The sequence below is a fragment of the Oncorhynchus keta genome, chromosome 27 (assembly GCF_023373465.1).
Source record: "Oncorhynchus keta strain PuntledgeMale-10-30-2019 chromosome 27, Oket_V2, whole genome shotgun sequence".
NCBI classification, from domain to species: Eukaryota; Metazoa; Chordata; class Actinopteri; order Salmoniformes; family Salmonidae; genus Oncorhynchus; species Oncorhynchus keta.
Window position 1 is genome coordinate 24,158,116 of NC_068447.1, and position 21,879 is coordinate 24,179,994.

The 21,879-nt window shown below is 41.6% G+C and overlaps 2 protein-coding genes across 10 annotated transcripts; both read right to left on the reverse strand.

Annotated features, from left to right (window-relative positions):
• Positions 1 to 2,171: 2,171 nt before the first annotated feature.
• Positions 2,172 to 8,589, reverse strand: LOC118359634 (dual specificity protein phosphatase 7-like). Its single transcript, XM_035738200.2, has 3 exons — positions 7,879 to 8,589; positions 6,837 to 7,265; positions 2,172 to 3,446 (listed from the first exon to the last, which is right to left on the reverse strand). Exons 1-3 carry the CDS (start codon positions 8,243 to 8,245, stop codon positions 3,136 to 3,138), a joined length of 1,107 nt encoding a protein of 368 aa, XP_035594093.1. The 5' UTR covers positions 8,246 to 8,589; the 3' UTR covers positions 2,172 to 3,135.
• Positions 8,590 to 12,375: 3,786 nt separating this feature from the next.
• LOC118359635 (5-aminolevulinate synthase, non-specific, mitochondrial-like) lies at positions 12,376 to 20,979 on the reverse strand. 9 transcript variants are annotated; one of them, XM_035738207.2, is made up of 12 exons: positions 20,241 to 20,259; positions 18,655 to 18,784; positions 18,107 to 18,306; positions 17,546 to 17,722; positions 17,236 to 17,367; positions 15,754 to 15,976; positions 15,384 to 15,568; positions 15,031 to 15,210; positions 14,670 to 14,834; positions 14,210 to 14,478; positions 12,902 to 13,064; positions 12,376 to 12,661 (listed from the first exon to the last, which is right to left on the reverse strand). In XM_035738207.2, the coding sequence occupies exons 3-12, from the start codon at positions 18,288 to 18,290 to the stop codon at positions 12,501 to 12,503; spliced, it is 1,839 nt and encodes a 612-aa protein (XP_035594100.1). In that variant the 5' UTR covers positions 18,291 to 18,306; positions 18,655 to 18,784; positions 20,241 to 20,259; the 3' UTR covers positions 12,376 to 12,500. The 9 variants fall into 9 exon arrangements, with proteins under 9 accessions (XP_035594100.1, XP_035594098.1, XP_035594101.1 ...); XM_035738205.2 differs by lacking the exon at positions 20,241 to 20,259 and adding an exon at positions 19,041 to 19,174; XM_035738208.2 differs by lacking the exons at positions 18,655 to 18,784; positions 20,241 to 20,259 and adding an exon at positions 20,703 to 20,979.
• Between the last annotated feature and the right edge of the window lie 900 nt (positions 20,980 to 21,879).

Genomic DNA, 21,879 nt, shown 5'->3' on the forward strand with positions numbered 1-21,879 from the left:
AGGAACGTTACAGCCATCAACAGGAACGTTACAGTAATCAACGGGAACGTTACAGTCATCAATGGGAACGTTACAGTCATCAACGGGAATGGTTACAGTCAGCAACAGGAATGTTAGTCATCAACAGGAACGTTACAGCCATCAACAGGAACGTTACAGTCATCAACGGGAACGTTACAGTCATCAACGGGAACGTTACAGTCATCAACAGGAATGTTAGTCATCAACAGGAACATTACAGTCATCAACAGGAACGTTACAGTCATCAACGGGAACGTTACAGTCATCAACGGGAACGTTACAGTCATCAACAGGAACGTTACAGTCATCAACGGGAACGTTACAGTCATCAACGGGAACGTTACAGTCATCAACGGGAACGTTACAGTCATCAACGGGAACGTTACAGTCATCAACGGGAACGTTACAGTCATCAACGGGAACGTTACAGTCATCAACGGGAACGTTACAGTCATCAACAGGAACGTTACAGTCATCAACGGGAACGTTACAGTCATCAACGGGAACGTTACAGTCATCAACGGAACGTTACGGTCATCAACGGAAGCGTTACGGTCATCAACGGGAACGTTACGGTCATCAACGGGAGCGTTACGGTCATCAACGGGAACGTTACAGTCATCAATGGGAACGTTACAGTCATCAACAGGAACGTTACAGTCATCAACGGGAACGTTACAGTCATCAACGGGAACGTTACAGTCATCAACGGGAACGTTACAGTCATCAACGGGAACGTTACAGCCATCAACAGGAACGTTACAGTCATCAACGGGAACGTTACAGTCATCAACGGGAACATTACAGTCATCAACGGGAACGTTACAGTCATCAACGGGACCGTTACAGTCATCAACAGGAACGTTTCAGTCATCAACAGGAACGTTACAGTCATCAACAGGAACGTTACAGTCATCAACAGGAATGTTAGTCATCAAAAGGAATGTTACAGTCATCAACGTGAACGTTACAGTCATCAACAGGAACATTACAGTCATCAACAGGAACGTTACAGTCATCAACAGGAACATTAGTCATCAACAGGAACGTTACAGTCATCAACAGGAACGTTACAGTCATCAACAGGAACGTTACAGTCATCAACAGGAACGTTACAGTCATCAACGGGAACGTTACAGTCATCTAAAGGAACATTAGTCATCAACAGGAACGTTACAGTCATCAACAGGAACATTACAGTCATCAACAGGAACGTTACAGTCATCAACAGGAACGTTACAGTCATCAACAGAAACGTTACAGTCATCAACAGGAACGTTACAGTCATCAACAGAAACGTTACAGTCATCTAAAGGAACATTAGTCATCAACAGGAACGTTACAGTCATCAACAGGAACATTACAGTCATCAACAGGAACGTTACAGTCATCAACGGGAACATTACAGTCATCTAAAGGAACATTAGTCATCAACAGGAACGTTACAGTCATCAACAGGAACTTTACAGTCATCAACAGGAGCATTAGTCATCAACAGGAACATTAGTCATCAACAGGAACATTAGTCATCAACAGGAGCATTAGTCATCAACAGGAACGTTACAGCCATCAACAGGAACATTAGTCATCAACAGGAACATTAGTCATCAACAGGAACGTTACAGCCATCAACAGGAACATTAGTCATCAACAGGAACATTAGTCATCAACAGGAACGTTACAGCCATCAACAGGAACGTTACAGTAATCAACGGGAACGTTACAGTCATCAATGGGAACGTTACAGTCATCAACAGGAATGTTAGTCATCAACAGGAACGTTACAGCCATCAACAGGAACGTTACAGTCATCAACGGGAACGTTACAGTCATCAACGGGAACGTTACAGTCATCAACAGGAATGTTAGTCATCAACAGGAACGTTACAGTCATCAACAGGAACGTTACAGTCATCAACGGGAACGTTACAGTCATCAACGGGAACGTTACAGTCATCAACAGGAACGTTACAGTCATCAACAGAAACGTTACAGTCATCAACGGGAACGTTACAGTCATCAACGGAACGTTACGGTCATCAACGGAACGTTACGGTCATCAACGGAACGTTACGGTCATCAACGGAACGTTACAGTCATCAACGGGAACGTTACAGTCATCAACGGGGAACGTTACAGTCATCAACGGGAACGTTACAGTCATCAACAGAAACGCGTTACAGTCATCAACGGGAACGTTACAGTCATCAACGGGAACGTTACAGTCATCAACGGGAACGTTACAGTCATCAACGTGAACGTTACAGTCATCAACGGGAACGTTACAGTCATCAATGGGAACGTTACAGTCATCAACAGGAACGTTACAGTCATCAACAGGAACGTTACAGCCATCAACAGGAACGTTACAGTCATCAACAGGAACGTTACAGTCATCAACAGGAACGTTACATTCATCAACGGGAACGTTACAGTCATCAACGGGACCGTTACAGTCATCAACAGGAACGTTTCAGTCATCAACAGGAACGTTACAGTCATCAACAGGAATGTTAGTCATCAAAAGGAATGTTACAGTCATCAACGTGAACGTTACAGTCATCAACAGGAACATTACAGTCATCAACAGGAATGTTAGTAATCAACAGGAACGTTACAGTCATTCAAGGCCAACTTAAAGCAGCCCCATCTCCTCATTCAAAAGAATCTCTGTTTGGTCCCAGAAAACATTGATTCACATTCTCCATGGCCAACCTCTTCCTTCAGACCAACGTATTAGCCACATTTGTTAGGAAAACAACTGACACATCCACATTACAGCTGGAGAATATGAAATAACAGTTAAACCATCTCAGAGTTAGCTCATAATAAATAATGACATTTCCTGCAATAACCATAACATTATTCACTATTATAGACGATAAGGCATCAGAGCGTGGACCAAACAAAGTATGTACTTTTTTAAAGCATACTGGGGAGCACCGTGGGCTATAAAAATCTATACTTAAATCACTTGCACGACAGGTGAGCCTCCTCAGTCTCTCTCTACCAGCTGCAGTTCCAGGACTCTTTTCCTTTTCCTGTCAGGCTACAAAAGACCATGTAGACACTGATGAAGCAACATGGCCGCTAAACCCTGCCTTCTCCGTCTCCTCAAGTCGACTCCAGAGTGTCCAACTGGAACACGTTGTGATTGGTCGGCGTGGTGAAGTAGAGCTGCTCACTGGAGGAGGAGCGGTTGTCACACAGGCTGTGCAGCCCCAGTGTCCTCTCGAAGTCCAGCAGTTGGCCCATGAAGTTGAAGTTGGGGGAGATGTTGGACTTTTTCCTCTTGACAAAGTCATAGGCGTCATTGAGGGATAGGTTGAGCCTCTGCATCAAGTAGGCCACGGTCACGGTCACAGAGCGGCTGATACCAGCCAGACAGTGTACCAGGACGCCACACTGCTTGGACCGAGCCTCATCTACATGTATAAGTGAGGAAGAAGGTCAACATGAGTCAAATAAGACTGGTTTTATGATCAGATCCCACATAGACTTCAGACTCACAGGGCTTGATAGTGTGTTCATGAGGTTCAACACGCAATAGTTAACATTTAGGCCTCCTTCTTATTGTTTTCTCATGAGGATCAAGGGAGACAGTAAGTAGACCTTTATCTTTGTTGAATGACATCTCCATTTGTCAAAGGAAATATAATTTATAGTGAGTTAATCCCAGCAGGGTGAAACACCCTGGACTCCACCACAACCAGGATACATTAGAGTTAAGACTCATGACCTGATAACCAAACACAGGCAGCCATAGAGAGTAGAAGCCATGTTTCCTTCCTCTACCACTAACCCCATCGACAAACTGGTGCACAACAAGCCTGGAATCACCACTTGTACAAACATACATAACCTAGAAGGTTTCCGGTGCTGTTGTGGGTTTCTGTAAGTCAGGGTTCCCCAACTTGGCCCTCCCAAGTTATCTGAGCAAAAAAAATGAATCATTAAAAGACTAAAAACACCAGTAAATCAGCTCCAGGTTTAATGTTGGAAATCTGCTCAAAAGTATTTCCATGCATAATAAAGAGATAACGTAAACTCACCCCATTCTGTACAAATGTGCACAACCGCGACATTCAAACGAGGCTGCAAAGAAAACTAGCGGGACTGTAGCGACTGTGTGGACTTCAAAATCTTGGGTGTGAACTACGTTTCTATTTAAGCATTGATCGACATGGTTGATCGACATGGTTCTATAGTATTGGAGAAAGTTGAAAAAACTGACCCTCCATTAAATCATGACGTGTCATGCCGTAAACGTACAGCACGCGTAAAGCAACTATTTCTGTCTTACAATCTCTCTCCACCAGGTGTAGCACTTCTATCATTAAAAACAAGAAAGGGACAGGGTAAGGGGTAAGCATTTTTTGCGTTGTCACTGCAAGCGATCATGACTCTCAAAGCTGCTGTTTACTTCTGAAGATCACTTTAGCACCGCCCTAAAAACCCGATTCAAATTCGACACAAACCTTCAAATAGGTATGTAATGACACATTATATAAACTCTTTATAGTGTTTTATTTACATTTTAGTGGCGATAAGGTGATAAGTTGGACAGATCGAGTGAAAAAATGCAATTTTCCCACACGACATCTCTCCTTCTTACTATCACGCATTAGTTTAGCTTCCCCACCCGCCATTTTTAAAAAGACCCAACGGGCTCATTGCCTGCTTGAATTATGCAGAAACGGGCAGCGTGGGGGTCATGTACTTGATTTTGTTGGAAAGGGGGGAAATTGTGCTTTACAATGGTATTGACATTACAGTTGATCTGGAAGTATTACGTTTTTGGGGCGCTAAAATAAGGTCAATTGTACGGACCAAGGCGATGTACAAAAGTGAGTGAGTTTACGTTATACCTTCAGCAAGTATTCATACCCCTTGACTTATTCCACATTTTGTTGTGTGTTGGATAAAATAAGATTTTTTACCTCACCCATCTACACATAATACCCCATAATGTTGCAAATGTATTCACACCCCTGAGTCAATCGGCATCGATTACAGATGGGAATCTTTTTTGGTAAGAGCTTTTCCACTATTTTTCAAGCTCTGTCAAATTGGTTGTTGATGATTGCTAGACAACCATTTTCAGGTCTTGCCATAGATTTTCAAATAGATTTAAGTTAAAACTGTAACTCGGTCACTCAGAAACATTCACTGTCGTCTTAGTAAGCAACTCCAGTGCAGATTTGGCCTTGTGTTTTAGGTTATTGTCCTGCTGAAAGGTGAATTCATTTCCCAGTGTCTGGTGGAAAGCAGACTCAACAAGGTTTTCCTCTAGGATTTTGCCTGTGCTTAGTTACATTTGGTTTCTTTTTTATCCTGAAAACTCCCCCGTTCTTAATGATTACAAGCAAGCATACCAATAACAATTACAAGCAAGCATACCCATAACATGATGCAGCCCCCGCTATGCTTGAAAATATGGAGTGTGGTACTCGGTAATGTGTTGTTTGGATTTGCCCCAACATAACACTTTATATTCAGGAAAATAAAATGTAATTGCTTTGCCACATTTTTTTACAATTACTTTAGAGCCTTGTTGCAAACAAGATGCATGTTTTGGAATATCTTTATTCTGTACAGACTTCCTTCTTTTCATTAGTAATGTGGAGTAACTACAATGTTGTTGATCCATCCACAGTCTTCTCCTATCACAGCCATTAAAATCTGTAAAGTCACTCAGCACGGCTGAGGGACCTTACAGATACGTTTGTGTGTGGGGTAGAGATGAGGTAGTCATTCAAAAGTCATGTTAAACACTATCATTGCACACAGAGTGAGCCCAGAGTGAGCCCATGCAACTTGTGAAGAACAGTTTTACTCCTGAACTTATTTAGGCTTGCTATAACATAGGGGTTGAATACATATTGACTCAGGGCATTTCAGCTTTTCATTTTTAATTAATTAGAAAAAAAAAAAAAAAAAAACATAATTCCACTTTGACAATATGGGGTATTGTCTGTAGGCCTGCGACAAAACATCTCAATTCAATTAATCTTAAATGCAGGCTGTAACACAACAAAATGAGGAAAAAGTCAAGGGGTGTGAATACTTTCTGAAGGCATTGTATGTGACCTTGTACAAACGTAAGCAAGGTTCGGGCTAATTGCAGTCTATTTGTAGACTACAAATTATTTGCAATTATGTTCTGGCCCCCTGTCCATATGCTCAAGAAACAAATCACCCCCAGCTGAATGTAGCTGATGATCCCTGCTGTAAATTATTTTTTAAAGATTTGTTTTCCATCCTTAAATAACAGACATTCTGTATGACACTAACAACGATCCAGAAAGTTCATCAGCAGCACAGGTATTGTCCCTTGTGCCGAGCAACTGAGACTTCAGTCCAGCTCTCTTTTTGACCAATACATACCCGAAAAGAGGTGGTGGATGGACCAATATATCGATTTTTTTTGTTATAGAGAGAAAAACAATAAAAAATAAGACACCAATAGGCAGTTATGTTGACTTGTGACATCTGTAACCAGATGTGAAAATAAAAGTAAAAGCCATAGCTTCATCACACAAGGGGGTTTCAGTGATGAGCAATACCACTGGGTAGACCAGGAACTTAGTGGTAACAATGATTCAAATCATAATACAAATATGACTAAAATACACCAATAACATTAGGTGGACAGCAAACCACTTGCTCTTTCTCACTGTAATTCACAGAAGTGTATCATATACTAGGTATGCCCGTGTGTCTTTTTCTACAGGCTTCATTCTCCACAGATAGTCACTTTTGGAACACAATGTGATCTATCATGTTCTCCCCCGCACAGTAAGTCAGCTACTCACCGATGAAGGATATGGCCTCTGGAAAGAACTGGGACAAGTTCTGACTCCAGTGGTCCGAGATGGGGATCTGCTTGTACGTGAAGAGGCCGTCATGTTCAAACATGTTGGGGAGATTGGGCGTGACGTTCAGGATGTACTTGATGTTGTACTGGCCCAGCACATCCAGGTTGGTGGAGTCTTTGGCACAGCCCAGGTAAAGGAAGGGGAGGATCTGGACTGGGAAGGCAGGTTGGATGTTGGGAAGGGGGCTCTCCTCAGACTCTGTGGCGCTGCTCGGCTCACGGTCCGATTCACCATCTGAGAGGTCGGAACTGATCCGGAGACTTCCGAAGCCTAGGACAGAGAGAGGGGGAGAGGAGCTGGGACAGGAGCTGTCCAGGAGGGTTTCACAGTGCTCTGGGTACTCGGTCTGAAACTTCCCAAATCCCCCTGAGATCAAAATAACCAAGGAGTTATAAAATTGTGTATGTGTTGTCCTGTGTATCACAGCCAATCCTTATATTCATATAATTATTATTATTAAAACTGTAACAACAGAACAGAGATTGGAGTCAAATATTATTCGTTAGAGTTTAAATATAATGACTGACAAGTGGTCAAATTAAGTAATAGGCTGTGTACTACGTTTTGTTTACTATGAATAACATGTTAATAACATGTGAATAGGACTGACTCAATAACAATTGTATGCTATCTATACCATTACTGAAAACTGTATGGGCAATAGTTATTTCCTACACAGCAGAACATTCATGAAATGCATTCCCTTTTCCAACAGTAGCAAAACATGGCGTAGCCATTTTGGAATTTTAATTGAGATTCTCAGTCACACTGCTTCTCAAAGTTTGAGACACAATAGATGTGGGCTACCTTCAAAACTATGCTGTATTGTATATACTGTCAATATAATTAAATGGATTGATTTGAGTTGTTTGTTTAAAGTATATTTCAACCCTACTTTATATACAGCGCACGGAAAGTTAGACAAGGAATAATCTACATATCCTATTAAAAAACAATATAAAGGAAAAATGTAACTTGCCTTCCAGGTAATATGCTTTACATCCGTCGTCCCATAGTTTCTGAAGAAGTAGTCCCAGAACCGAGCCAGTGGCCCCATCCTGCCAGTCCACAGTGCACTCATCGTACAGAATCACTGTATCTGTATTGCAACGTCTAACGAATTTCTCCTTGTCTTCGTGGTTCGGTATGATAGTTCGGATGGGTATGTTGCCCTTCTTAAACCTTCGCAGCATCAATGCTGGAATTGCCAAATTGATCGCCGTTTCTATGTGGGATGATTCGTAAAGCTCGTGCGATCGGCAGTCCAACAAAAGCAGCGAACTTCCCCCGGATTCCAACTCGAGTTGAAGCCATTCTACGCTTTTACTTTCAGTCACATTAGTCATATCGAACTAAATATCATGTTACATTCATGCAGGTAGGCTAATACACAAATGACGCTACATTGTCCACCAAGAGACGAATGACTATTTCGAGGAGAAACACTGGGACATGTAAACTCAAACATCAAAGCTCAAATGTTTTTAAAACATGTATCAAATGACCGGTTTGAGCGGGAGCGTTGATTTCTCTCTAACCACATATACACGCCCAGGTAAGCAACTCCTGCATTTGTTCCTACGCAATAATAACACCAGACATTAACACGAACTATTCGACACTGACAGTCGCACTACTTGGAGCACGTTCTCCCTTTGCCATTCCGATGCAGAGGAAATGTAATTGACAGTGGAGCAACTCAAGAGAGGGAGGTGCTTGCTTCAGGATTTAAAGACATAGATGGAGATTGCAAAATTTGGTTTGTAATCCCTCCTCTAGGCTATTACTGTGTAATAAATAACCTATTTGATAGTGTATTATAATTTCATTATTGTTTTAATGTTATTTTATTATTAAATTAGGTATACAGAAAATGCATTATTCTATCAATCTTTGAATGATCAAAATATATTTTTTTCACTCGTTAATTATGTTTAATATGTAGGTTATGCAACATAAACCTGCTCTTTTCTTATTTGTATGCAGTGATGTTTTTTTTGTTGGTCATGTGTGGTCATATCATTGTAAATATTTGCATATGATAATAAACACTGAGGACCACAGGTTAGCCTTCTGTACACTACGACCTTTTTACATGGATGCTGGCCAAAACAAAATATTTGAGATGCTATCATCCTGTAACACCATTGAACCTCATCCTCTCCAGTCTCATGGCATGGCATGCTGGGGTAACACTAATTGGATAGTCCCAAGTAGATGTTCTGTAAATGTTCGATAACTGTCAACAACATTTCAACTATCCACAAAAACTAAACCCCCTAACCTTAGACCTGATCCTAACCATAACCCCTACGCTTATTCTAAACCTAACTTAGTAAGCAGTTGCTTATCAACATATAGTTTGTTGATAGTATAACCATCTGTAGATCATCTATATGGGAATATCCAAATAAAGTGTGACCCATGCGGGTTCTGAAAAGGGGTTGTTGGTGGTGGAAAAATCCCCTAAATTGGCTGCTTTCCTTTGATCATTTTTAATAGCATTCCACCCAATTATCTGTGTGCAGTATGCTGTCTGCGGATGTTCCTTCCTCTCGCTCTCCCTCGAACATAGCCTGCACCCACCCGTCCCCTACCCACTGATTTGACCCCGTCATTATGGCATTCATCATCTGTGATCAGAGACACAGTGTAGTGAATGTTACATTCATATAATGCTAAGGCCCTGATTATCTTAGCCACTAACCTTTTCAGAAACACTGTTCTGGCCAACATGTTTGTCCTGCCAGAAGACATCTCTGGCTCTCTTTCTTTCTGAGAAGGAAGCACATGATGTGTTTTGTTATAATCACAGAGGATTACAAAGACGATGATTGCAGTGGAACGAATCCCCAGGACCACCACTGATGAGTGTGTACTTGTGCTTGAGATAACGAGCGTGTGTGTGTGCACGTGAGTGGGAGAGACACGGAGTTCTCTCATCAGAGTGCAGTGCAGAGCAGTGGGCCGCTGATATTCCCTGATAAGGAACTGCAGGGTGTGCATTTACACTATGATGAACGATGTGAGTGTAAGAAAATGAGGTCAAATACAATACAGAACGTAGTGTACAGAAGGCTTTGCCAAGTGCACTAAGGTAGAAAGTTCTCTGTGAATGACATTCTGGAGGACGAAATTAGAGCCTGGGATTGGGTTTGCGTTTTGGGATTGAGACATTTACTTGATTCAGCAGCTTTGATTCAGCAGCTTTGATTCACCAGCTTTTGAGCCCATATCATAAAAAACATGGTAATTACTAGGGAAATGCCATACATGCATATTTCAAAGTAACCCCATTTAAAAACATTGTTCCACCACACAACATTAGCAGCCACATGCATACGTTTTGATTTTAAATGCATATCATAATTACATTTACATTTGTCATTTAGCAGACACTCTTATCCAGAGCGATTTACAGTTAGTACATTCATCCTATGATGGCTAGGTGGGAAAACCACATATCACAGGCATAGAAAGTAGTTTTCCTCAATAATGTAGCCATCGGGGGTCAACTGCAAGTGCTAATTAAATGCACTCTGAATAATGCTATGTGTACCTTTGCCAGATGACTGCTCTCTTGCATCCAACTACATACAAGAAACAATAATATATTATACAAACAAATCTGAACTCAAAATAACTTAAAAAGAGGGTATAAACAGTCTCTCAATGCTGCAGTGGCATGAGACTCTCACTATGATCAATTAGGCCTGGCTTTGCATGAGTGGTGCTGGTCACCGGACTAGTGCACTCAGAGAAGCATTTCAATGACATAATACTCTCAGAACGTGAGCTCATGGTAACTCTGTCGCTCTCTTAGGAACAGCAGGATATAGCTTTGATTTGTCTGGATACTGACTGCATGTATGAGATCGCTGCTTTGAACCATCTCACGCACCTCATTCGTGCACAAACTCTTTTCTTGTGCAGATGTTGTGTGTAGCCAACCCCCGTAAATAACAGAGATGTGTTTTTTTCTCCTCATAAATGTAACATATTGGAAATTATGAAGGCCTTTGGCTCATGGTGCCTACCAGTTAACCATCACATTGTTAAACAGCTTCCACCATACACTAGAAAATGTGGTCACCTGATGAGAGATTATTTCTTTAACATTTATATCCTGAAAAATTGACATGATCAATTTGGAACTATTGAGAAGAAAACAGTCTATATGTTTTGGTGTGCCTTCAAAACATTGACATAGCTTCAAAACCAAGTTAAGAAAAGTCATAATATCCTGTTCTATTACCCCATCTAGTGGCAGATTGCAGTTACTGCACACACAGTAGATGAGAGGAGTGATTGTAGTATGAGAAACAACACAACTCTAAGAAATAAGATGCACTGCTGTTCCCTCTGGTGGAAAGGCATGTTGAAGGTACTGATCAGTTAGTTATACACCTCAATGAATGACCTACAAAGCAATAGTAATATGCTACTACTTTCACAATGGTATTCAAACATTGATAGCATGTCAAATAGGACCCAAGTAGTACAAAATTCAAAAGGCACTCACATCTGAGCACTCTCTTTGCAGGTGCATGGCAACAGTTGAACAAGATGAAGGAAAAAGGAAACCGCACACTGCTCTTGGTAGGATTACTGCTCTTGGTAGGATCACTGCTCTTGGTAGGATCACTGATATTTAATTAGCTTACGTGTCAGCCTCACAGCCTTCGTGATAAAAGGGACTCATGACCAAGTTGCCTTATGAATATGATGTGCAAAAGTACTAAGGAACAAATCAATATTTCATAATGTCACGTCTACCGTTTGAAAAAGACCCTATGGGGTTTTGAAAGAAGACATTAAACAGTGAAAAATGTGTAATGTTCTGGAGTGTTAACTCTCCATTTGAAGCCCTCTAAACTCAGATTAGTTCGAATGAAAACAGTTCAAACAGAGTATAGTAAATCCAAGCATAGTAAATGTATAGTAAAAGTGTGTATAGTAAATGTTCTGCTCCATCTGGGAGCCTTTAGCTTATGCTAAATGAGCAAATATTGAAGGCACAAAGCAGAATGAGTGTATTAGGGGGCACAATCCCACATTTTTCAGCATGTTAAAACACAGTTAAGGCAATCATACTCAAATTGGAGTAATGGCTCAATGGAATTATTGGGGGAATAGGAACACCCCATGGTTAACATCGACCAGGACTAACTAGCAACTTCTGAAAAACATTGGATGTCATCCATTTCTGACTAAAATGCATAGAGAAAATAGTTGTCAAAAGTGTGTTCTGACAGTGGTTTCAGATTTGCTCAATCACTCTGGTGATGTGTGTTAGAGCAAAGGGCATGTTTAACATTTGTCAAGGCTGACATTTGGTTGAGAGACAATGTTACATCATTTCCACGTTGCCAAAGTGATAATAAAGATCATTTCCCCTGTCAACCCTGACCTTATCTTTTCAAAAAATAAATTGTAGTAACAAAACGGTTGCTCAAGAAATACAATAGCAAAAGTATAACTTTCCGCAAACATTTATTTATAATTAATGATATTTCATACATGGTGATGTATGGTACATTGATAAGAGAATAAATATCTTAAATAGAGATTTGATATGGGGAAGGGGTATATAATTAACTTTTAGGCTCTGGCTGATATCATGTGACTCATGCCAGTGAAGAAAGACCGCTCTCTCTCAGTCATCAGCTCAAAGTGGAGAGGCTGCTGGCAGAAGTTACACTCCCCTGACGAGTGAGGTTTTAGCTCCAGACCCACCTCCTTCCAGGCCTTCACCAGACGATCTGTGGCCAGGAACACATTCACATGTAATGGATCACATTTTAGTTGTACTTTATTTTAAAAAAAATAACATACAAGAAACACTATAGCAGATTCTTACTTGAGTTCTGAATGCAGTCAGTATGGACAGATTTATCCCACCAAATGGAGGCCATTTTAGCAACATTGAATACGTTAAAATCATACAAATCCAAAACTATTACATGCTAAAACCACAAAAACTCATTGGGGCGTGTGCTTACCGACAAAGTACTGCATCATCTGGGGAGTGTGGTGTGGGGTGGGGGCGATGCGGAGGACCTCCTCTCCCTGAGCCACAGTGGGGTAGTTGATGGCCTGCACATAGATGTAGTAGCGAGACATCATGATGTCACACACCTCTGTGTTCTTGGCTGCGTCCGCCACCTGCAACAAGGGGTCAAAGATGAATCCTCAGGTGATAAATTAGAAAACATTTTCTTTAAGCATGAAATATAACAGCCACTGCTGATAGAATGTCCCTTCTCTTGTTTCCATGCTTTAAAACTTGATTAACTTCTTGGTGACAGGGGGGCAGTATTGAGTAGCTTGGATGAATAAGGTGCCCAGAGTAAACTGCCTGCAACTCTGTCCCAGATGCTAATATATGCATATTATTAGTCGTATTGGAAAGAAAACACTGAAGTTTCTAAAACTGTTTGAATGATGTCTGAGTATAACAGAACTCATATGGCAGGCAAAAATCCAACCAGGAAGTGGGAAATCTGAGGCTTGTAGTTTTTTAACTCAGCCCCTATTGTAGATACAGCGGGATATTGGTTAGGCTTCCACTAGATGTCGACAGTCTTTAGAACTTTGTTTGAGGCTTCTACTGTGACGTGGCACTGAATGAGAGGAATGAGCCAGGTGTCTGGCAGAGTGTGGCAGACTCCAAAATGGCGGATATTTCTCTGGCTGGATCGTGCTCTGAGCGCCGTTCTCAGATTATGCTTTTTCCGTAAAGTTGTTTTGAAATCTGACACAGCGGTTGCATTAAATCTTTAATTCGGTGAATAACAATTGTATCTTTTATCAATGTTTATATGAGTATTTTTGCAAAATCACCGGATGTTTTGGAATCAAAACATTACTGCACGTAATGCACCAATGTAAACTGAGATTTTTGGATATAAATATGCACTTTATCGAACAAAACATACATGTATTGTGTAACATGATGTCCTATGAGTGTCATCTGATGAAGATCAAAGGTTAGTGATTCATTTTATCTATATTTCTGCTTTTTGTGACTCCTATCTTTGGCTGGAAAAATGGCTGTGTTTTTCTGTGAGTTGGTGGTGACCTAACAATCATTTGTCGTGCTTTCACTGGAAGGCATTTTTTAAATCAGACACTGTCGCTGGATTAACGAGAATTTTATCTTTAAAATGGTGTAAAATACTTATATGCTTGAGGAATTTTAATTATGAGATTTTTGTTTTGAATTTGGCGCCCTGCACTTTCACTGGCTGTTGGCGAGGTGGGACGCTGCCGTCCCACATATCCCAGAGAGGTTAACAGGCCTGTCTTACACGGACAGGGATGATGTGGCTGGGGCAGTAGACAACGGGCAGGCCCGAGTCCATCAGCATCTGGCGAAGCAGCTTGACGTTCCTCTGGTGTTTCCTGCGCAGCACACGGCCCTCCTCCCCCTTCAGGGTGTGGATGGACTCCCGGGCCCCAGCCAGCAGCATGGGTGGCAGGGAGGTAGTGAAAATGAAGCCTGCTGCGTAGGAGCGCACCGTGTCCACCAGGGCGTTGGTACCAGCGATGTAGCCGCCCACACAGCCAAATGCCTTACCTGGATGGGGGAATGAATTTACGAGGTACGGTATAAACCAAGTAAAGATGTTTTAAATTGATCTGATGGTCTGGGTGAGTTAAATATTTGATCATAACAATATTAATTTGAAGGGGGTGGGGGGAGTGTAAGACAATTATAATATAGCAATGACATCTTATCATTTATAAGCTAGCCCCAAGTCATCTTACCGAGAGTTCCTGAGATTATGTCCATTTTGTGCATGACGCCGTCCCTGTCGCCGATGCCGCCTCCCCTGGCCCCATACAAGCCAACAGCATGTACCTCGTCCACAAACGTAATGGCCCCAAACTCATGGGACACGTCACACATCTCATCCAGAGGACACACAGCGCCTAATAAACAACCACAATACAACCTCCTTTAGATTCCCACAATCAGATTGGATAACAGGCAAGTTTTGTATATGCAGTACACATCAGGAAAAGTGCTTTCTTTACATATTTTTGGTTCTAATACTGTCTCTATGATTTGTTTAAATTTAAAAATAATAATATATATATTTTTAAATGCAACAAATCGTAAACCCACCATCCATGGAGTGCACAGTCTCAAAGGCCACAATCTTGGGGGTGGCAGGGTCAGACTTCTGCAGCAGCTCTCGTAAATGGTTGACATCGTTGTGACGGAAGATGAACTTCTTGGCCCCACTGTTCCTTATACCCTGGATCATCGATGCATGGTTCCCTGCATCGGAGTAGATCTCACAACCTGGGAACAGGAACATTTGTTCTTGTTTTTATACAGATCATTTTGTCCATTAGCATGTAATATAATGTAAAGTGAAGAATCAGTCATTTTTTAGCTACTATAGAACATGGAATGAAGAAGTGTATGAAAAACTACTAGGTTTGAGTCTGTTGTTTCAGAATCCGTATCAGTACCTGGGAGAATCTTAGCCAGAGTGAATAGCGTGGAGTCATTGGCCACGAAGCAGGAAGTGAAGAGCAGCGCAGCGTCTTTGCCATGCAGGTCGGCCAGCTCGTACTCCAGGTCCACATGGAACTTACTGGTCCCTGAGATGTTCCGTGTTCCTCCAGCTCCTGCCCCGTGCTTCTGTAATGTATCCCTAAAGAAAGAGAAGAAGCCTTTGATAAGAAATTGTCTTCTTTGGAAAACTACGAGTGGAACTCCACATTTCTAAGATAGTGTTATAACTGCATGCCTATGGCTAGGACCTGACGCCCATCTAGTCAACCTCCATCCATCTTAAACAACCATCTACATTTACTGTGACCTGCATGACCCACACACATGATGGCTTGGTTGACGCGGGGGTGTCGGCTCATGCCCAGGTAGTCGTTGCTGCACCACACAGAAACCTCTCTCTTGATGAGGAGCGACTCAGAGTAGTCGTCCGCCATGGGAAAGGATGTGGCGCGCCGGTTCACTGTCTTAAACACCCGGTAGCTGTGATCCTTCTTCCTGGCATCGATCTTCTTCTCAAAGAACTTGTCGTAGTGGAAGTTGGCAGATGCTGCAAAATAAATACGATGTGTAAGGTTTTGTGACTGTCGTTTGGATGCAGCCTCTTTCTAAAATCAGGGGTACCCAAACAATTGTGACACAAAAATATAATATGTAGCCCCAAGAAATGTTCCCTCTAATTCTGCTGAGTGCAAACTTCAACGTTGTGAAAATTCTGTGCAACTTCCGGCGCATGTTTACTGTTAACACTGGGTGTGCCAGCTTTAAGTTAGTTTTAACAGTGACCAAGTAGGCTACCGTGGCTATTTGATCATAATGTAGGCTTATCAGAGTGGCCTACCAAAAACAACTATGGCGAAAATGCGTCACATAACATTTGAACATGAAAATAGAAGTTATATCATTCAGCCTACAGTAACAGCCAATGTGTGGTGTTTAAAGATGTAGGGCTTGACATTAACCGGTTTCTCCACTTGTCCTTGAGACAAGGAGGTGACTGAACATTTTGTGTTGTTTGATACAAGAAACGACTTTACAAAATAAAATGAATTATTATTCCCATGCCATTATTACAAAGAATCAGACAAATGCCACCCTCTGCCTATTGGCTACATAGCTTATTCAAATCTGTCTCAAAATACAACACTTCCCCTTTAAGACATAAAAAAATATCTTTACATGACTCGCTTTTCAAAGACAGCTAGAAATATACACGTTTTGTGCCCTTGTAGGAAGCAGTAACTCCCACATTGCGGACTACAAATTAGCTTTAATTGGGCTAATAACTCACTAACTAGCAAAGAATATGAACAAATGTGCACTTGTGGCTACTGTATATGCAGTTTTCGCTTTGATCTCAAAACAAGTGCAACCGCTCATGCTGTAAAACAGTCCAGTTCAAAGTGAATGGCCAACATTTGTTGGCAATGGTCTATTTGCATATAGGCGTACTGCAGCTCTGATTGGTTATGGCGCAGCGATTTGTGTAGAGTATGGGCCTGAGTAGTGCCTGTCAATGCAATAGAATCATAGTCTCCGCTGCATTCTGCCTACAACAAAATATCTTGCAGTTAGTTTTGCATACTAAGTCTTATATAGTTTATTTTCTTTCAGTATGTTGCATTGAAAGTGGCTAATATTGTGTTGATTCCATCACAATTCCCACAGTAAAGGGAAAGTTGACAGTGTTAAGTAACAGGGAAAATGCTAGAAAGTTGAGGGAAGTAGAATCTCGTGCTTCTCTACGCACGCAGCTTAGAAGAAACATTTGCCCCAAGTGTAAGAGGATACATGTGAGCAGGTGCTTACCTTTGGGTAGGTTGTCTTGCAGTAAGTGAGAAACCTTGGGGGTGCGCTGTTTCAGCATGTTTTTCAGGGTGCCTTGGTCAGCCCTGTCAGCGTTGATCAGGTCCACCACAGTGGGATCCAATTGGGACTTCTCTGTATCAATAAGGGGAGATAAACACTGTTAAAGAGTGATCAACTAGACTCTGTCTATGACACATTTTCAGTATGACAAATTCCTTGAAAGGTGACTATCCATAACAAGCTTTATTAACACACTGACCTCTGCTTACACAACTGAGTGGAAAAGGTCAAAGACAGGTCACATGTTTACCTGTGTGGACGGTGCTCCTGTCCTGTACATCCTCTGACAGCTCGATGCAGGCCTCCCTCACCACGCTGGTGTTCTTCTGCACCATCTCAGCCGCCAGGAAGGGGCATTTGGAGCCCACAGGCTGGCCAGCAAGGGGCATGGGGTGGCCCGGAGGCAGCTGGACCCCCTTCTCTGACTCTACAGTGACAACAAGAGGAGGATTTATATTTGATTAACTTAAATACATGAATTTATCTTTTATTTAATTATTTAGGCCTATTTGGGCACTGAGGAAAATATGAAAATAAATGCTGTTGAGCATAAATGCTGTTGAGTGTAAGATTCTTCACAGCCCTAATAGGTTACATTTATGACTATTTGTATGGGTGAGTTACCAGTCACATTTGCACAGTAATTTGATTAAGAACAATTTTTTACAAAGAAGCATTGAGCCCTACCATTAGCAAGCCTCAAGCAAGATTAGTAAAATAGCACAACATTGCATCTCTATGCAATAAATCCATAACGTAGCCCATCTAAAACCATTTAAAATAAGTGACTATGGGGAACTAATGTGCTCACCATCGTTTGTTGGTGTGGACACTGAGACTGAAGAGGAGAGAGCTCTGGCCAGAGGGCGTGAGGCCAGGTCCATCATCACAGGGCACTTCAGGGCATAGCCAACCAGGGATGACTTCCCTGCCAGCTGCAGGAACACCCGGGGCACCATAGTCAGGAAGGGGCATTGGCGGATAACAGTGTCCATCTTAGACCCTCTGAATCTGGGAAGGAGAAAGGAAGAGATGTTGGTCTAGCCTATCACCGGAATCAAAAAATATTTCCTTTCTGGTCCCAGATTGACAGCGGATCGGATGGATGGTAGAGCTTGGTGCATTTGGTTAGGCGGTGAAATATGATCAGCGGAGATCTATTTATATAAGCTGGGGGTCAGAGAGGGCTACCACACTAAGCTCTGTCTGTGTAGGCTACTTTTGACTATCATCAAAGTTTTTATTTGTTCACCTTTATTTAATTAGGCAGGTCAGTTAAGAACAAATTCTTATTTTCAATGACGGCCTAGGAACAGTGGGTTAACTGCCTTGTTCATGGGAAGAACAACAGATTTTTACCTTGTCAGCTCGGAGATTCAATCTTGCAAACTTTCCGTTACTAGTCCAACGTTCTAACCACTAGGCTACCTGCCGCCCCACATGAGGTCAAATTAGAATCACCGGGCTTTCATCTCTAGTTGCGCGCCAACTTCAAACAAAACATGAAAATGAAGAGCAGGAAAATAAAATTAATATTCTAATGAAACAAAAACTTTGTCCAAAAACAATTAGTCCTCAAGAGATCTAAAGAGACCAGACATTTAGACAAGACAAGGCTATATTGTATTATGAATATGAACAACCAAAATATAGCCTATCATGAGCATAAAGATCAATGCCAAGATGTTGAAATTCACAAAAGTACAAATAGTCTCAGCCATTAAAAACAAACAAACATTCCTTACCTGAAAACATCCCATTCCACTTTGACTGAACAGAAGGAAAATAACTTTCTAAACATGACTGAACAGATACTAAGCTAACCAACATACAGAGAAGAGTAGATGTAAAATGCTCATAGCCCGGGGCATCGTTCAGCTTGTAGTCAGCTGCCCTTGACATGAGGAAAAACAGGAGGGCCACTCAAGAGCCTGCCTGAAACCATGGACAACAACACATAAGACTACAACAGCTGAGAGGATACTTACCAAACAAAAGACAGCACAACCATCTGTCTGTTCAAGTGAATCTTTGTAATATAACCTAGGACTACCATCCCATCTATATTTTCCCTCTTTATCAAACCAGGGGCTGAGGGTGGGTCCATGTTGCATCACAGCTCATGTAATGCAAAGACCCACTGACACTGTATGCACAGTCACTGTCAGTCTTTGTTAAATAGTAACTATGGTCTGACTATCGAGCAACAAGTCAGGTGAGGTACCTCTACCCCCCCCCCGCAGGAATCATAACTATACTATAGACCTAGTCACTGCTATAAGCAGTCACTGTAAAGGTCATAAGCCAATTAGCTGGGTGCTATATGGCATGATCACTTTGGATTAGTTACCCTATCTACATTTGATAGAGGTCTCTTAGACATACCTACATGAATCAACATTTACCAATGGTCAAAACAAACTCGGTGATAAAATATTATCTGTGAGCTTCAACATTGATATGATTTAATTGACAAAACTATAGCTTACTTACTTTCTACAATACTTACTGCAACAGTTTGGAGGCTTCCTTCAAAAAGCAATGCAATTTTGTGGTTAGACAACTTTCTGATCGAACACTAGAAGGTAGCTAGAACCAATCGTCACCATACTCAGAGCAGATAGAACATTTACACACAAACAAATCGGAGCCATGCTCTACTTCTAATACCCTTCTATTTGGCAGCGTCCACAACGTGATAACGTCTCTACTTTCTCTCTGATTAGCAGCGAAAAGAGATCAAGGTCAAACTTGTCTGATTATTATCCAGACTGTCTGTGGCTAGCTAACCAGCTAACGCTAGTTGTGGATAACTGATGGAGGATGCGCATGCTACAACAGTCCAGCGAAGCCACTACCTGGCATAAGCAAGCTGGCTAGCTAGCTACCTAGTTAAACGGTGCACATTCCGTGCAGTTATTGGTTTTCAAATATCGTTTGTTTACCAATTGAAGTTTCTCTGGTCTCGTTCTCACACTCTGCCTGGGTTTCAACAACACTCTGTCCGATGACGTCGGCGCTGTTTTACACGCAAGGAGCCACGCCTGCCAAAGGGTCGTCAATAGCTGCTATAGCCATTAAGACACAAACCCCGCACATTTCAATTTATCTTTTTAACATTTTATTTTAAACCTAACCCTAACCACACTGCCAACCGTATACCTAACCTTAAATGAATACCAAAAAGCAAACGTTTTTTTGTTTGGGTGGCAATTTTGACTTTGTGGCAAATCTGACTTTGTAGTTGAGTGTTTCATAATGAAAATGGATGTTTCATAAGCACCAATGATCACTGTCTCCATCTGGTGGCACATATTAGTCATTATATGGTGTTACATATTATTGGTTAAAAACGTTTTCATGACCACATGACAATAGCAAAAATGGTATAGAAAAATGGTACTCACAGAAGGAAACGGGTGGAGGCATTACCTTTGACTAGTGGCCACAAGAAGCTGGGTGCACAATTACTAGCAGCTAATGTCTGTATATCACAGTGCCTAAATACACCGACAGGATTTGTTTGATGATGTCATAGCATTGTCCTCTATGGAAAGTAAAGTCTGCAACGCCTCCCTAGAACTGGACCAGTCAATACTTCCATGAGACCAAAACAACTTTAGACAATACTTCACCCCAACCTGTCTACATACACTTAGGTTGGAGTCATTAAAACTCATTCTTCAACCACTCCACAAATTTCTTGAACTATAGTTTTTGCAAGTCGGTTAGGACATCTACTTTGTGCATGACACATGGTATTTTTCCAACAATTGTTTACAGATGATTTCACTTATAACTGACTGTATCACAATTCCAGTGGGTCAGAAGTCAACATACACTAAGTTGACTGTGCCTTCAGCTTGGAAAATTCCAGAAAATTATGTCATGGCTTTAGAAGCTTTTGATAGGCTAATTGAGTTAATTGACATAATTTGAGTCAATTGTAGGTGTAGCTGTATAATTATTTCAAGGCCTACCTTCAAACTCAGTGCCTCTGCTTGACATCATGTGAAAATCAAAGGAAATCAGTCAAGGCCTCAGAAAACAAATTGTAGACCTCCACAAGTCTGTCTCATCCTTGGGAGCAATTTCCAAATGCCTGAAGGTACCACGTTCATCTGTACAAACAATAGTACGCAAGTATAAACACCATGGGACCACGCAGCCGTTATACCGCTCAGGAAGGAGACGCGTTCTGTCTCCTAGAGATGAACGTACTTTGGTGCGAAAAGTGCATATCAATCCCAGAACAGCAGCAAATGACCTTGTGAAGATGCTGGAGGAAACCGGTACAAAAGTATCTATTTCCACAGTAAAACGAGTCCTATATCGACATAACCTGAAAGGCCGCTCAGCAAGGAAGAAGCCACTGCTCCAAAACTGCCAGAAAAAAGCCAGACTACGGTTTGCAACTGCACATGGGGACAAAGATAATACTTTTTGGAGAAATGTCCTCTGGTCTGATGAAACAAAAATAGAACTGTTTGGCTATAATGACCATCGTTATATTTGGAGGAAAAAGGGGGAGGTTCGCAAGCCGAAGAACACCATCCCAACAGTGAAGCATGGGGGTGGCAGCAT